The sequence below is a fragment of the Artemia franciscana genome, chromosome 15, assembly GCF_032884065.1.
Source record: "Artemia franciscana chromosome 15, ASM3288406v1, whole genome shotgun sequence".
NCBI classification, from domain to species: domain Eukaryota; kingdom Metazoa; phylum Arthropoda; class Branchiopoda; order Anostraca; family Artemiidae; genus Artemia; species Artemia franciscana.
In genome coordinates, this window is record NC_088877.1 from 6,090,398 (window position 1) to 6,107,890 (window position 17,493).

The window sequence follows — 17,493 nt, forward strand, 5'->3', positions numbered from 1 at the left end:
CAGTGTGAAGAGGATTAGCAATTTCAGTTGAATCAAAAAATTCTGGCGTGAATTCAATTGCTCCTTCCTCTTTATCCTTCGAAGATTAATACATTTCTGGGCTTTCTGTTCTTCTGGGATTCGTCATGATTCTTGCTCTTGTAACCAAGGATTTTTTTTGTGGGTTACTTTGTTTTACAATTTGGTATAATCCTCACTGTTGCCTGTCTTCGAACCGCAAATCTTCTTGCGCTTCATTATCGTTCATTATTACCTCTAAGTTTTTCCCATGCCTTTTGCTTTAGCTGTTGGGATTCATTCATCATCTTGTACAATTTCTTATAACGCCATAGAAACAAAAAACTGGCTTTTGCTAAATCAGCAATTTCGATTTAATTAAGAACTGGCTTCTTGCCAATATATCCGTGTTTCAGCTTTTTCATCTCCTTTTTTCATCTCGTCTTAGTGACAGTAGAAATAGAAAATAGTGGAAATAGAAGCTCTTTACGCTAAAGTTTTTTAGGACTTTTAAAAAAGTTTATTATTCTAATTAAACGGCACTTGTGTTTCAGGAGTCGCTCTTAAGGAAATGGGTCAAAAACTTTAAGTTTAGCGCAAAGAGTAAGATATTTAGGCGAGTGCAATCTCCCTCGTATACGTAATAATTTCTGTTCGTTTAAAGTTTTGATGTTTATCCTTACTTTCAGTTGAAAATACTTGTCTTTTATATATTTAATCTCTGATTTAAGCCCTATTTTCTCTTATTTGTTTTTTTTTGGCTTCTCTGATTTGATCTTTTCCACTTTAGTCCCTAAGCTTGGACTATAATCTATAGTACTTCTCTGATTTGGTCTTTTCCACTTTAGTCCCTAAGCTTGGACTATAATTTATAGTCAATCTAGTTCTATTGATGACTTTCTTTTTTCCACTTCGCGAGTGGCAAATTTTTGGAAAATGCCACTTTATACGAAAATGATCTATTTTCCCACCCAAAGTAGCACCAAAAATATGCTAAGTGGCAACCCTGCTTCTTAGCCTTTTGGGTAAGATTAAAGTGTAGTATATATTCTTATTAGCTTAATATCTGACACGAACTCTACATAGGACCCAGAATGTTAAAATGATTTTAGGAAACCAGAGGGATGTCGGGGCTGCTCCCCTTGCTCCACGTGTTGGCCCTGTATTGCAGTATCTCTGGGATCGGCGCACCCCTGTCCATGGGAATAAACTCATTTCCTTTATTCAATTTTTTCAATTCCGGTGTTATATTCAATTCTATATCAGTTATTTAAACTCTTGTACACAATGCAATTGTAAATTGTGAGTCGAGACCTGTGATTGTGAGTAAATTGTGAGTAGATTGTGAGTAAATTGTGAGTCTTTAAACCATTGGAGACAATTATAGTTAATTTTGAAGAACCTGTCAAAATTTTAAATTCAAGGCATCACTTTCTTGATGAGAGACCAGCATTTCAATACCATCTGAAGTAACAGGCACGTACAAAGGGGTGATTGAGCTTGGTGTCCCAACATGGGGCCCAGAATATTAATCTGAATTCCAAAATATAATGGAAAATGATTATTGATCTTTTACTATTAGGGGGAGGGTAGCCGATCATTTTATTGAGCTCCATTGTTTCCAGGAAATTTTATTTCCATTAGAAAAGACTAAAGAAATACAAGGGAAATTAATAAATTAACGGTTAAAATGTGAATTTCCATTAATGAAGAATGTTCATTATCGAATTATGTTATTGTAGGTGTAAAAAGCTGTCAAATATATTTCTAGTCTTTTTTCTAGCTTCTATTTCTAGCTTCTTAATTTCTAGTCTTTTTTAGTTTCTAATTCAAGAAATGTTTTTCTGGGGGAATCTCGGAATATTGCAAGAAGATTGTTTTGTTTCCAAAGCATGCTATTATCGTTTAACAAAGTACACAGGTCAGTCTAAAACAGATGTACCATCGGCTCTCAATGGCAGTGTTGTCTAGTGCTTGGTTTGAAATACCTTTCCTTCGTGTATAACTTCTCATTGAGCCATCTTTTTTTTATGACTATCGTCAATTTTGCAAATGATCTGTTCAATTTTGAGATCGGTAGGGGGAAGGGGGATTGACTTAAGAAAATAAAGTCCAAACTTTAGTTTCTCATATCGTTTGGTTATTGTCGCCCTAAATTAAATTTTTACAAAGTTTTTACTTTGATTTTTGTGAATTCTTTCACATTGTGATTGCATGTACTGCTTCTCGGCCTTTTGGCTAAGATCAAAGTGTAGTATCTGTTCTTATCGGCTTAATCTTCATACGGTCCCTACATTGGATACCAAAAATAAAACTGATTTTTAGAAATTGGAGGGATGCCACGGCTTGCTCCGCTCCCTCCACGCTTTAGCCTAGTATTGCAATACCTCTGGGATTGGCGCATCCCTTTTGATGGGAAACCTATGCTGATGAACACGATCCAAATTTGCGAATAACACGATTTTTTAAATTTAATAGACACCACACTTGTAGCGTCCTAGTCCTCGAATAAATTGAAAATCACATTTTTTTCGTCGGAAGAAAAAGAAAAATTGTATATTCTTTGTAAGAGTTTATGGCAAAAACAGAAGTAACCTACCCCTGTTGATTTAAACAATAAACAGGAGGAAATAAAGGCATTAGGATGCCAACTATTGAGACAGAGCACATAAGCACAGTAAATTCTTTTTTTATTATCATAAGATACCTGCGTCTATTTCGCCAATTTGAGCTTCTGAGTCGCATTTAAGACAACCTGATTTATTTCGAAAGATATTATTAAAATATTACATTTTTACAAAACATATAAGATAAATTAGCATCCAAAACGAATGTGCTATCAGCTCTCAATGGCGCTGTTGTCTGGCGCTGTTGCTCGTGGTTCGAAATGCATTTCTTTCGTGGATAACTTCTCACTGAGCTATTTTTTTTATGACTGTCATAAATTTTTCGAATGATCTATTAATAAAATCTGAGCTTTAATTTCTCACGTCGTTTGATTTTTGTTGCCTAAATTAGTTTTTTACAAAATTTGTTACTTTCGTTCTTATGAATTCTTTTGAAATTGTGATTGCATATATCGCTTCTCGGCCTTTTGGCTAAGATCAAAGTATCGTATATGTTCTTACCAGCTTAATCTCTGATGCGGTCCCTATATGGGATCCAGAAAATTAAACTGATTTTGGAAATTGGCTGGCAAATTGCCCCAGTAAAGAATTTCCCCTGGTAAACGCACCCGGGAAATTTCCTTTCCCATGGAAAATTCTCACCTTGTGAAATCCCCCCAAGCAGAAAATTCCGCCCCAACCGCAAAACAAATCTTTTTACTTCCCCATAATAAATACTATACATAAGTAATGGGTACATTTCGTAACTTAAAATCCTTTTTTCAGAGGCTTAGGGGGATCATGTTATCTCCAAAGGCACATCTATTGGACCTTTCAACTATACCGAATAAACTGGATGTCTCAGAACTTCGATCGGGTGACTTTGGGGAAGAAAGGGCGTAGGAGGGGGCTCTCTGCCTTTCAATCTTTTTGATCACTTAAAAATAGCACTAGAAGTTTGATTTCCGATCAAATGAGCCATCTCCCGATTTTCTAGGATCACTGGTTCGATATGGTCACCCTGGAAAAAAAAAAATAAACACGCATCCTTGATCTTTCTTCTGACAAAAAATGCAAAATTCTTCATTTTTGTATGTAGGAGCTTGAATCATCTTCAATAGGGTTATGTAATATATTGAATCTGATGGTATGACCTTTTATGTGTGTTTTTCCCTCGTTTCAAAAATTGGGCAAATTTTCTCAGACTCGTAACTTTAATGGGTAATGTTTATCTTAATGAACTTTATATTATTTCGAATCAGCATAAAAATCCGATTCTTTTGATGTGTCTAGTTTTTGGAGTTTTGGTTACTATTGAACCGCGTCGCTTCTTACTTACAATGATAATTCCTTAAACTACATTTGCCTGCCATAACATGAAGAAAGAAAACCTTTAAAAATTCTTTAAAACTTTAAAGAATTAGAAATTCTTTAAATTTTTGGTCTTTTATTGAATTTTATTTCATTTTTTGATGATAATTTTCATTGGTTTTGTTGTACTTTCCGCGTTTGTTTTTTGGTTTTTTCCTTTTCCTTGATCATATTATTTTTTTTCGCGGTGAAGAAGAGAGGCGGTTTCTCTCGAAATATTCGCTTTCTGTCTTTTCTTCAGTATTTTCATTTGACCTTTGAAAACTCCATTTTTTTCGTTTTCTTTCTTACAATTTTTTTTTTACCACAAACTGTTTCATAGCTTTAAGAAGATTTTTTTTTTTGAATAGTTAAGGAGATAGGCTAAAAATCGAGTAAGGGGTTGGCAAACCTCTCGAGCCGAAAAATATTCTACAAATAACAAGGTTTGAAAGTAAAAGATAACTCTGAAAAAAAAAAAAAAAATTGTTTTTGAGATCCGAGCGAGTGGAAGAAGGAAAAAAAGTTAGTGAAGCCATTGTTTTCCTAGCCACTTTTTAAAACGTTTTTAAAATTAATCTTTTGTTAGAGAGGCTGTTTTTAAGAAGGAAAAAAAGTCAGTGAAGCCATCGTTTTCCTAGCCACGTTTAAAAATGTTTTTAAAGATAATCTGTTGTTAGAGAGGCTGTTTTTAAAGGTTTTTATAAGAGAGAGAGGGAGATAGAGAGAGAGAGAGAGAGAGAGAGAGAGAGAGAGAGAGAGAGAGAGAGAGAGAGAGAGAGAGAGAGAGAGAGAGAGAGAAAGAGACAGAGAGAGTCAAAACATTGGTAATAGGTAAGCTTCGACTATTATCAGCATCGATGGACAAAACGGAGATGGGAGAAAGGGAGAAGGAGAGAGAGAGAAAAAGGGAGAAGGAGAGAGAGATACGGGAGAAGGAGAGAGAGAGAGAGAAAAAGGGAGAAGGAGAGAGATAGTAAAAGAGAAAGAGGGAGGGATAGGCAGGTAGGGACGGAGATAAAGAGAAAAGAGTGAAAAGACTGGTAATAGGTAAGCTTCGACTATTATCAGCGTTTTATAGACAAAACAATGATAATCTGAAAAGAAGTCAAGAATGGTATAGGGGCAGATTGTGTTCTTGTCGGTGAAGTTAGTGGCAACACTCCTATACTGAATTATTTTCAGAGAGAGAGAGAGAGAGATAAAGAAGAAGGAGAGAGAGATCAAGAGAGAAAGAGGGATATAAAAAGAGAAAGAAAGAAAGAGCGAGATAAAAAGAAAAAGAAAGAGAGAGTGAAAACACTGGTAAATACTAGTGTTTTTTTTTTGAAAAGTAATTAACGGTTGTTAGTAAGTATAAACGGTTGATTAGGAAACCTAAAATTTACCAAAAAATCTGTTTGAATCATTTTTCATTTTTCTTGTCTTAGGTAAGCTTCGACTATTATCAGCATCGATGGACAAAACAATGATAATCTGGGAAGAAGACGAGAATGGTATATGGGCAGATTGTGTTCGAGTCGGTGAAGTTGGTGGCAACACTCTGGGATTTCTTGGCTGCACTTTTAGCCCCGACGGTTGCATTATTCTCGCGCATGGTTTTCAAGGAGCTTTTCATATGTGGAGACTGGACGAGGTTAAGGATGTCGCCAATATGTACTAGCCATAACAATGCAGAGTCGAAACTTCTGAAAATGTTTATAAAATAGTTATTTTATGAGATCAGAGAAGATGATAAAATAGTTTTTCTAGGGGAAGAGGGGCTATGTTATTTAAAAACAAAATAGCTTGTGTTCATATCCTAATATTAGGAGAGAGAAAGAGAACGAGAGAGAGAGGAAAAGAATGAAACGGAGAGAGAGAAAGATGATAAAATAGTTTTTCAGGAACAGGGGCTATGTCATTTAAACCAATATAACTTTTATGTTCATATCCTAATATTAATAGAGAAAAAGAGAGTGAGAGAGGGAGAGGGAAGAGACAAAAGGGAGAGAGAGAATGATGATAAAATAGTTTTATGTTCATATTCTAATATTAAGAAAGAGAGAGAGAGAGAGAGAAAATAGAACTTATGTAAAATCTGTATTTTAATGTATTTCGCCATTTTTTTTTTTTTTTTTTATGCAGGGAAGATTCCCTGTAATGAGGATTCATCTTTTCTCTTTTCCCAAAAATGTTCTCCCACGATTTTGCTCGCCTTCGCTAATACTTTTTGCGGTAAGCAAATAGAATAGAAGTTATCTTTTATCCAAATTTACGCATTTTGTGTATAGCATCATGCCATAAATTAGACAGTATATGTTCCACTTTTTCAAAAAAATGAGTTATAAAAGGGGAGAGATTTCTCTTGTAAAACTTTAGTCAGTAGTTAGATTTGCAAAGGAATACTTGTTTCATAGAAGTAATCATCCATTGCTTTTCTAATCATTTCAAGGTTCCTCTCAAAGACCTCCCCGCCCTGTGCACCTGTATGTACAGGGAAAGGAAACTTTTCTAATGGGACATTAAGAAAAGAAAAATATTCTCCATAGTAGTCATTAGAAACAAAATTCTGGGATTTTAGGAATGCTTACTTCTAAAATATATCTAAGCAGGCTCTAAAATATATGAAGACAAGCTTGTATTGAAAAATCGTCAGTAAATCCTTGAAAAAATCTATTTATCCTAATTTTTTTTTGTTCTATGCTATATACTACCCAAAATACCTATCAGTATGCCCTAAACATTCAGTAAAAGTAGCAAAACATTGAGTGCATGTTTTTGCAGAAATGCCTGTTGCTTATAGTGTTTAAAATTATAAAAGAAGGCATATAGGATCTATCTTAACTTTTCTTTTCTTTTCATTATATATATATATATATATATATATATATATATATATATATATATATATATATATATATATATATATATATATATATATATATATATATATATATATATATATATATATATCTGTTTGTGTGTGTTTAAACTGAAAACAATGGAGTAAAGCTTGCAAGTAGCACACTTTTTATATTATCTTTCAGATAAGTAATCAATGGCTTCCAAGACACTCATTTGGTGGTCATTTTGATTCTGTTGTTGACCTTGCTTGGGACCCGAAAGGTGTATATGTTATTAGCTGTTCTACTGATCAGACAACTCGGCTCTTTGCACCATGTCCTACTGGAAAAGAGTCATATTTATATGCTCCTTGGTATGAAATTGCAAGGCCTCAGGTTCACGGATATGATATGGCCTGTTTGGCTTTAGCTGATAGATACAAGCTCATTAGTGGTGCCGATGAGAAGGTGGCTCGCGTGTTTCAAGCGCCTGAAGATTTTCTTTTGAACTTTGGTAGATTGTGTGGCATTGCAGAAGATAGCCAAAAAGGTTGCTTTTTCTCTCTATTTCTCTCTGATTGTCTCTCTCTCTCTCTCTCTTTCTTTCTCTGGTTGTATTTCTCTCTCTCTCTCTCTCTCTCTCTCCTCTCTCTCTCTCTCTCTCTCTCTCTCTCTCTCTCTCTCTCTCTCTCTCTCTTTCCTCTCTCTCTCTCTCTCTTTCTCTTTCTTTCTCTCTCCTGTATTTCTCTTTTCTCGTATTTCTGGTTTTCTGTTGAACTTTGGTAGATTGTGTGGCATTGCAAAAGATAGCCAAAAACGTTGCATTTTCTCTCTGTTTCTCTCTAACTCTCTCTCTCTCTCTCTCTCTCTCTCTCTCTCTCTCTCTCTCTCTCTCTCTCTCTCTCTCTCTCTCTCTCTCTCTCTCTCTCTCTCTCTCTCTCTCTCTCTCTCTCTCTCTCCCGTATTTCTCGTATCTCTCTCTCTCTATCCCATATTTTAAAAACCAGCCTTTCTTCTGTGTAAAATTCAACCTAATTGAAATAAAGTTGAGATTGATCCTGAATCTAGTTGGATCTGGTAGCTGAATCGAATTGAAACTGAAATATTAAACAAAAATGTGTAAAATTTTGTCTTGAGTAAAAAAACTGATGTACACATGCATATTCAGGATTTTTGCTAAGGAGGGGGAATATAAAAAAATTGGTTTATATGCATTTTTGTTATGTCATTTTTGTTGTGTCTGACCGTGGGGTCAAATCCAGTAACCCTCTTCCGTCTCTGGATAAGGCCTTGCTGGTGGGATATTTTGGGCCCAGAACGAACGCTTATTTTTAGTTACAAGGATTTTTGAAAGATATTTCCACTTTTCTCTGTGGTTTATTTACTTATGCCTAATTTTTTAGTCAAAAATGCTCCAAGAGGTGCTTCTGTCCCTGCTCTTGGGTTATCCAACAAGCCAGTATATGATACAGACCTAGGGAAGGAGAAGCTAAAGCCGAAATCCCAGTCAGATATGTACTATGAACCGACATTTGCATCAGAAGTCATGAAAGGTACATTTCCTTTCTTTATAGTGCTTAAGCCTAAAATTAAAAGCCAAAATATGGCCTTGGGTATGTGCATATTTTTCAATTGCCAGTAGAGAGGCATGGAATTTCTTTTTCCCTATCCATGGAGTTTTGGAATGCATAATATCGTTTTCTGGCCTAATATTGTTTTCTGGCCTAAAATTCAAGGCCAAAATCTGGCCTTGGATATACGTAGATTTCCTATTTTCCAATAGAACAATAGGAGGTCAATGCCCATAGAGATTTTGAAAAACAACTTTTTTGGTATGTTCATGGAAATAAAAAAGCTAACAAAAAATTATCCCCGCTCTTTCCTCGTTTTTTAAAATACTTTTGTGTATCTTCATTTTTAAAAGTTGATGAACAACCTTGACTCCTTTCCCTTTATTTTCGGGAATTGGTAACCCCAGGCCTTGAGGAGGTGTTGTAATCCACTTTCCACATAAGCAGGGTCATTTTCTTCATTCCAAAGGGGAAGCATACCGTACTCAAATATGTTTTATTTTATGTGGCCAGAATGTGTTCTAACCCTTAAGAGTAAACCAAGATTGAAGAATTATTCGTTTTCTTCGTTAATCTTGACGTTCCGCGTCTAATTACGTTCAACATCTTCCGCGTTGATTTTTACGTTCACTCTAAAGAAGCTCAAAATTAAAGTGACGAGTAGTTTTTTTTGTGAAATCTATATCAGGACTAATTTGTTCCTAAATAGTTTCAACTAATATTATTTCTTTGTATCCTTTGTCAAGTAGAGATAGTGAGACTTCTGTAGAGCTACCATCTTTATCATTTTTAAAACTATCTGCCTTAAACCCATCTCTCTATTTCGTAATAATTATAGTTGCGCTCGAAAGTTGAACATAACCTAATTTACGATATCATTCATATGAACTGTTATTGGTACTATAGTTAAGTTCACTCTGTTTTTATCGTTAAGTGTGACTCGGACATGAGCTGCAAGAAAACAATCATCTTACTAGTTATAACTATGATTATGTCGATACTCGCCTTGTCAAAAACCGTTGATTTTTGAATTTTGGCACAAATCCAAACAGAGGTGCCGATAAGGTGGGGGAAATTGTCACCTCTAGATTTTGGAAAATATCTTTTTGTTATTTCTTTTGGAAAAAAGAAAAAATTCCTCCCCATGGATTTTGAAAATGTAGTTTTTATTTCATTTAGATTTATTTTATTTAAATTTATTTTTTATTTAAATTTGTCTATTTGAATTATAGAAAAATCTTCATCTGTTTCTCTTACGTTGGCGCCGCTGGATTTCAATCCAGGACAAATTTGTATTAATATCTCAATGTTTTACTTAATATGGAGGTTAATGACGATCTGATTAGTTGAGTAATCTAGGTTCTTTGTTATTATGACTGTATGATTAATTATACTAATTAGTTGAAAAGTAACATATGTGTCATCAAGTCATTTGCTAGATTCCATATGTGTCTGCCGCTGAAATAATTTAACCAAAATTCTAATAATTAATTGAAATCATTGATAATTAAGCCACATAATTATAACAATGTGAACTGTTATTTTTATTTCATTACTTTTTGCTTTATTTTGAGCCGTCCTGGCCGAGTGGGTTGGTGCGCTGGATTCGGGATCCCTTGTCTGAGAGGACGCGGGTTCGAATCCCAGTGTACCCAATTCTTCAGTTTGGGACGGGGGTCAGTGGCGTGACTCTGTAAGCTTAGCCAGAGTCGACCCAGCTCCAAATGGGTACCTGGAGAAATCTGGGGAAGGTAAACAGGAAGGGTGTGCGAAAGCACAGGATGGCTGGCCCCCAACCCCCCATTGCACTTCCTGGCTGAAGGGCCAAGAAACGGAGATCTGCACCGCCGGTACGGACTGTAAAAGTCTAATGCCGTATCCTTTACCTTTTTTTTTTTTTACCTTTTTTTTGCTTTATTCGAGTTGACTAAATCCCAATGTTTATAAAGTGGAATATAAAAGAAAGTAGTCAAACTGGAAGAGAATTTGATGTAGCAACTGAAAAAAGTGTCCAAGAAATGTGACAGTTTAACCTGTTTTTTTTTAATATTTCTTTTATCTTAAGAAGTCGCGTATGTATGATTTTTTTTTTGCGAGGGGAGAGGTCAGAATTTTTGACCTGGCTTATGCTGCCATTAGGAAACGTTTCTGGCTAGCGATTTTAGCGTCAAATTTAAATCACTACTTTTAAGGTTTTAAAATCACCATCGCTGTCAGATTTAAAATAATTTAGAGAAACTTACATTTGCAGGCTATTTGGGCTATTTATTTTGTGTTTACTTCGCTCAAGGACGTATCCGGGATTTTTGTTGGGGGATGTACAAAAAAACTTAAAAACGTGTTAAAAATTTGTTTAAGTTGATTTTTGTTTCGTTTTTACCTTTCGGACAGAAATTTTAGGGGATGGGGCTCAAATCTGTTACCCCCCCCCCCTGTTACCCCCTCCCCCTGGACATGGCCTTTTCATGCCTTTCTCTAGTTATAAGTTTTATTGAAAACTTCTATGTGTTTTAAACAGTGTGTTTTAATTTTCAAAACATGGACGAATAAAAAAAGAAAAAATATCACTATAGTATTCTAGATTACTGGAAAGAACTACTGAAAATAAATAGAATATCTAATATATAATGATCTTAAGCATTGAAAACCTCAGCAATTCAAGATTTTATTGAACGAGAATTTTGTATACTATCCATTTTCTTCATCTTTCATGTGATATTTTATTTTATTCGTTTTGGGTTTCGTTTATTCTTTAGTGGTAATTTCTGGTCATTTAAAGTTTGAGTTGTTATAGAAATTTATTTTTGCTTTAATAAGGCTCTTTTAATAAGGTAATAAGTTTAATTTTTAAATTTTATATGAATAAGTTTTATGTTATATAATAAATAGTTTTATATTATATAATAAATAAGTTTAATTTTTAATAAAGCTCTTTACTTGAATTAAGCTTTCGAATCAGCAGATATTCTTAGATAATATACTCGAAAAAATCCTCCACGACAGTTGTTCGAAAAATTACGTATGAACGAAAACGGAATAAGAGAGTAGGTATAGGCCTATGTTAGAGGCATCACTCAGCTCCCTTTATGTGTGATTTTGACGAGACCGTATGCTTGGTGTGGTGTAAAAAAAAAAAAAATATCATATTGACAACCTGGATGCAGAAAATGTCTTTTGATTGAACTCAGCATTCCCTGAATATTCTCTGATAAAAAATCCCCTGTAAAAAAAAACATTGTGAAGTATTACAGATTCGCCATTTTGACTTCCTGAAATTACCTAGTGTCTTTTGATTTATCAAAAAATTTCCTGAAAATTTTCCATTTAACAATGAAAAATTAGGGGAAAAAAACGGGTTTTAATTTCAACAAAGCAATGATCAAAAATAAAAGCAAACCTGCAGTTTTATTAATATATATATATATATATATATATATATATATATATATATATATATATATATATATATAATGTCAAAAGCTTTCTTCACATCAAGGAATATTGCTGCAGGGATAAGGCCGAAGTCTAAAGACTGTCGTACAAAATGAAGAAGCATATTACATGCGTGTTCTGTTGAGCACTTCTCCCGAAAACCAAATTGGTGCCGATAAAAAAAACTTCTTCGCGTCTAGGAAACTCAGCAAACGCTTTAGCATAGCCTTTTCAAATATTTTAGAAAAGACAGACAGAAGAGATATAGGCCTATAGTTCTCCGGGTCCTCCCGGTCACCTCCTTTAAATAGTGCTATCACTCATGCCAACTTGAGACGCTGAGGGAATATTCCGAGCTTGAATGACTGGTTAACCAAGTGGCACAGTGGTGTAATAATTGAGGGAAGAATCTGTTTGATTAATTTGGCAGGAATTTGGTCGAATCCAGATGAAGAATTTTTCAATGACGAAATTATTGTTATCAGTTCCTGCTCCGTAACTGACTCAAGAACCATTGACTTTGCACAGGAAGGACCGAGGAACTGCTTTCAAGTTCTAGAGCTTGAAGAAGGAACCACACCTAACGCCTAGTCAGGGAGCCACACGAGAGAAATGTTGATATTTAAGGATTGAGGTGATCAGCAAGCAGCGGAAGGTTTGAGTGGGCAATCTAATGCAATCGACCATGCTGAAAACGAAAATCGGCGTTATATAGTCGACAAATGGGTGCGACATCCATATTTCTTCAAATTTACTAAAAATCCATCTTAACTGGCAAAAATTATATTAAAATCGATAAAAAATTACAGGTTACTCCAAAATTGTTCAGCTATACCTCAGATCGAAGGTAATTAAATAAAGAATCATATTCTCTTTTCAAAAAATTTTTATCTTTTGCCGTTCAGTTGTAATCACAAAATTTCGACGAAAAAGTTAACACAATTTATCTCTCTTTTGGAATAATCTTGATCCATCTTGAAAATTTGCCTGACTGAGGTGTATTTTTTTTAATGGCTTCTGGAGGAAATTTATTGTCCTACAAAATAACTGATCCAGAAATTCTCTAACTCTTCTCGTTTTTGAACTATTGACAGAAAAGCGGATTGACCCAATTTTTAGCTCGGATAAGCAGCGGCATCTATCCGCTGTAAATCTATCCGCCTTCTTCTAACTCACTGTTCGTACCTGCATTCTGCAAGTTGCTTCTGATCATGTTAGGAATAATACTTAATGAAGAGATGGTAAATTCTACTTTTAGGAGCGAAGTGGTTCGAGCCCACTTAATAGCCTATGTATATCGTGAAAGCGTGATATAGAATGCTCGGACACTCCCTAAAAATGCACAGAGGTCGAATCCTTTTTCTGTTTTTTTTTTTTTTTTTTTTTTTTTTTTTTTTTTTTTTTTTACCAGCCTTGGGTTGGAAGAGATTATAAAAATGACCTAACATCTTTGGGGATTTTATTAGAGTTGACAAAAGCAGTAGCTTTAAACAACGTTGATGTCTTACTTATTGTTTTCTTATTGTTATCTTATTGGGTTTTTTTCACATTCCAGTTATTAAATAATGCCTTTTTAGCGAGGGGTTGCCCACTCCTGTTGTGCATCCAAATGCTGAGTGGGCAACCCCTCGCTTTTTAGGAATTCTCATATCTTTAAGGTTTTTGTTATGTTACGAGACTGTAGAGTATCCGGGAACTGTAATTCGGATCCAAAAAGCGACCTGAGATCCGAAAGTTGCTGAAGTACCTTCAAAAACGATTTGTGCTTTTAGAAATCATCAAGAAAATAATCCGAAAGTTGCTGACGTACCTTCAAACGATTTGTACTTTTAGAAATCATCAAAAAAATAAAATTCTGAGTGACATAACTTCTTTCCCACCAATTTGACAAAAAACTATGACTCCTGTTAGTGATGATGAAAGTTTGATGAAATTTTCGGATACCACGATCAGTTACCACAGTACCTGGCTAGAGACCACGGTAACTGCAAAAACGCCTTTTGACCGTGGTATCAGATACTTCGGTAACTACGAAAACGACTTTAGACCGTGGTATCAGATACCATCAGGGGCGTCACTGGCCTTTTAGCTTTTGGGGGGGGACGTCCAGTTTGTGCCGACGGACTCAAAAATGTGCCGACAAAAAACGCCGTTGCCGCTTCGCGTATACAGCAACCTGAATCCTATCTTCCAGTTTTGTTTCTTCTTCAGGTGTCCTTGGAGCAATTTTCGAAAGGAATAATAGGGTTTTTGTTACATTTTGCTTAAGAGTACTTTTGTTTCAGGAAGAGACGTCTGACGGTTCGACGTCACATATTACGACAAGCATCATTATGCAACCAAACACGGACGGCCCACTAAAGAAAGCGTGTTCTTTGAAGAAAAGTTGGAACAGAAACCCTTCCCTGTCGTCTTCAAATCTGATTCAGCCTGGAAAGTTTGGGAAGATGTACCTCAAGAGAAAAATAGAGGCGACCGATAAATGCAGCAATCTCATTGGTTTGTCAGGTGACCAGAAAGTTCCCGTTTCAGACTTTTTCACGATCTGGCTTCTTTGTAGAGCTTTGCCGACGCAGCTCATTAATGTATCAAGTGACTCGGCAGAATCTCAACCATATTTTGGTTTCAAGTGTTTCTCAGCAGTGTATGGCTGTAAGGATGATATTCCTGTTACCAGGATCGGATACCTGCCAGTGGTTCCCCACTCTCCCTCGAACCCAGCAGTCGTGGAAGAAGTCATTAAGTCTTTCCAGAAAACTGCCAGATTACTGGGACTGAGTTACACCGTCATCACATGTGACCAGGCCGTATATGAAATCGTTCATGCTCTGAGAGTCAGAAATCCTGAAGCATATTCTGATGTTGTCCTCAGAATGGGCGGTCTTCATATTTTAATGAACTTCATGGGTGCCATCGGTCATATAATGAAGTGCTCGGGTCTAGAAGAGGTGATTTACGAGGTTGGAATTCTGTTGGAAGGAACCGCAAAGAAAGTGATGAGTGGTAAACCGTACTATAAAGCTCTCGCTACTCATACGTTAGTCCTCGAGGCAATATCCATTCTGTACTGGGAAGCTTTCGAAGATTTTTTCGCAGAATCAGACGATTCATCGTGCATCACTATCTTTGAAGAAATGGGAGATTTACTGCAAAACTTGAAGATCTCAAGAGAGGGTGATGAGAACTTGAACTGTCTAAAGGAAAAACTTACCGCATTGTCCCCGTGGTTAGAAAGGTTCGAGACTTCTCGTGCACGCTCAAAAACCCACAAGTTCTGGAAGCAGTACAAAGAAATGGTACTGGTTTTGTGGCAGTTTGTGTACAGTGAAAGATCTGGTGACTGGGATGGCCATCTTGAAGGAGCTAGAAAAATGCTTCCTTATTTAGTTGCATGTGGTCACTATAAGTATGGCACTTGCTTTATTGAGTACCTGGCTGAGATGCAGGGCTTACCTCAAGAAGTAGATCAGGCATTCAACAATGGACTGTTCAATGTGAAGAGGAGGAATGCAAAATTCAACTGCATATCCCCAGACCATGCTGTAGAATCTACCATTAATTTAGATTCAAAAACGGAAGGTGGAATGACGGGTATTACCATGAATGAGTTGGCACAGGTGAAGTGGACTTTAACTCTTCCGTTCTGTGCCTCAGTCTCGTCTACATTCACTGAGATGCTACGCATTGTTCTCCAGACTGAGTTTGACTCCTCTCACCACGAAGATCACCCTTCCTTCGTTCTGCGAATACACATGGCTGTTGATAAAGTGAAGTCTGTTCTGGAAGCCAGGCTCAATCCCTTTCGATCCACTGACGAAGATATGCTGAATATTTATACGCTTGAGACAGTTGATAGTGAGATAGCTGACAGTCTCCTCAGTGTGCGATCTGTTGGAAGCAGAGCGGTTGATCGCTACTTGGACGGTGAAAAAGGTGCCTTTAGCAAAGTAAAGTTCATGAATAATGAGAAGGCGAAACAGAAAAAAGCAACCAATACTTCTAGTGCTGTAAATAGCCTTACCAATGTTGAACTTCAAACTGTCAAAAGGGTATTGGTGAGTGTTGACTTTACAGGCGAAAGAGGACTTCACCATCTAAAGAATTTGCTTTCCCATGAGCTTCTTCCATATGCACCTTCTATATTCCAGAGAAGTGCCATATCTGGAATGGTTGTGCTTCGGACAGGAACAAAGTCAGCTCTTCTGGAGTATTTGAAAACAAAAATCAGCTTGAGCGAGTGGCCCGTTCACCTCGAGATTAGCAGTGAGTCGACTCACTCAAGGGTGGTAGACTTGATGCCCTACCTCAGAAGCCATCCACCAAATCCATCGGTGGATGGAAAACGGACATTTTCTACGCTTGTGTCTTTCAACAGCAACGTTAAGGAGCTGCACGTCCTTGCAGATAGATATGATGGGATTTTTGGATATTCCGACAAAGAAGGCAAGGTGATCTGCCTAAAGGACTGCGGTGGTTGCCATGAGCAGCGAGGATGTTCAAACAGGTCTCCGGTAGCTCTAGGTAGACACTCAAACCTAGATGACTGGAACTCGTTGCTCTCAAATTCCAAGACAAAGGCAAGACTGATTGAGCTTCTATTCGGTGAGTTTGAAAACTCAGTTCACCTGCTGCAAGCAGGGTTCACTGTGTACCTTTCAGGAGGCTTTCGAGACCGGATGAGAGTGGTGATGCTCAACAGAAGTGGAAATGCTGATACAAACTTTGAAGAGCGTTTGAGCTGTACCCATGAAGAGGCCGATACAAGAGTTGTGTTACACATGTTGGACTGTTTGGAGAGGGGTTTCGATGTCGTTTTGGTCGATGCGAATGACACAGACATAGTTGTCGTCTTGCTATATCACTACAAGTTATTCCTTGGGAACCACCCAAATTGTGAAAAGCGGAAAGTTTATGTCAGGTTCCACAGCTATTTAGTGCCTATAAATCAGCTTTGCAGCAACTTACCGAACGATTTTGTTCACTCCATCTGCCTTCTTCATACGCTTTCAGGGTGTGATACCGTGGGTTTCATGTTTTCTAAAGGAAAACGAGTGGTGGCCAAGGCGGTCGAGAAATGGGGATTGGAGAAACCGATTGCTTTGCTTGTCCAAGAGATACAGAAGTCAAAGCTCGACCCTGCGGTTCTAGAAAAATTCAGTGTGATTTGCAAAAAGGTCGTTGTTGCCTCATACGGAAAAGACCCAGACCACTTTACCTCTCTTAATGAATTAAGAGTGCATTTGTAACCTCGAAAGCGGGAGCTTAAGTATTTGCCACCATCTGACGCTGCCTTTGAGTGTCATGCTAAGCGCGTGTACCTGCAGTTGGACATTTTTTTGCAAGCAAATCGAGCAAAGCCACAGTTTCTGGATCCCCTGCAATTTGGCTGGATTTTTCAAGACGGTGGGGTTAGGCCAGTTGTGTCTACCCTTCAGGCATTTCCAGAAGGTGTGGTCCCCCAGTACTGCTCGTGCAAGCGCTGTACAAAAAAAGGTTCATGTGCTGGAAATAGACCTTGCGATTTACTTTGTGGCTGTGGTGGGAAGTGTTTTATGGACGAGTTTGATATGCTTTATGGATAATTTGATATGCTGAGCTACTTTTTAACTTTTGTAGTAACAAGTGCCGTTCACGAAATCCGTAGCAGGTGTTAGTATAGTAATCTTTTTTTTTGTTTATTCAAGCTTATTGAATAATAATCTTGTCAAGTTT

General features: G+C 36.8%; 1 protein-coding gene and 3 non-coding genes across 7 annotated transcripts in view; all 4 read left to right on the top strand.

Annotated features, from left to right (window-relative positions):
- LOC136035981 (elongator complex protein 2-like) overlaps positions 1 to 17,493 on the top strand; it is a 92,435-nt gene that overhangs the window by 30,294 nt on the left and 44,648 nt on the right. For all 4 annotated transcript variants that reach the window (XM_065717880.1, XM_065717881.1, XM_065717882.1 and 1 more), the window contains exons 7-9: positions 5,384 to 5,589; positions 6,983 to 7,328; positions 8,182 to 8,331. In XM_065717880.1, coding sequence (XP_065573952.1) covers positions 5,384 to 5,589; positions 6,983 to 7,328; positions 8,182 to 8,331 — 702 coding nt within the window. The remainder of the gene's footprint in view (positions 1 to 5,383; positions 5,590 to 6,982; positions 7,329 to 8,181; positions 8,332 to 17,493) is intronic.
- Positions 1,003 to 1,193, top strand: LOC136036732 (U2 spliceosomal RNA). Its single transcript, XR_010619779.1, has one exon. It is a non-coding gene; the product is annotated as a U2 spliceosomal RNA (small nuclear RNA).
- On the top strand, positions 2,216 to 2,406 carry LOC136036740 (U2 spliceosomal RNA). Its single transcript, XR_010619786.1, has one exon. It is a non-coding gene; the product is annotated as a U2 spliceosomal RNA (small nuclear RNA).
- On the top strand, positions 3,076 to 3,270 carry LOC136036733 (U2 spliceosomal RNA). Its single transcript, XR_010619780.1, has one exon. It is a non-coding gene; the product is annotated as a U2 spliceosomal RNA (small nuclear RNA).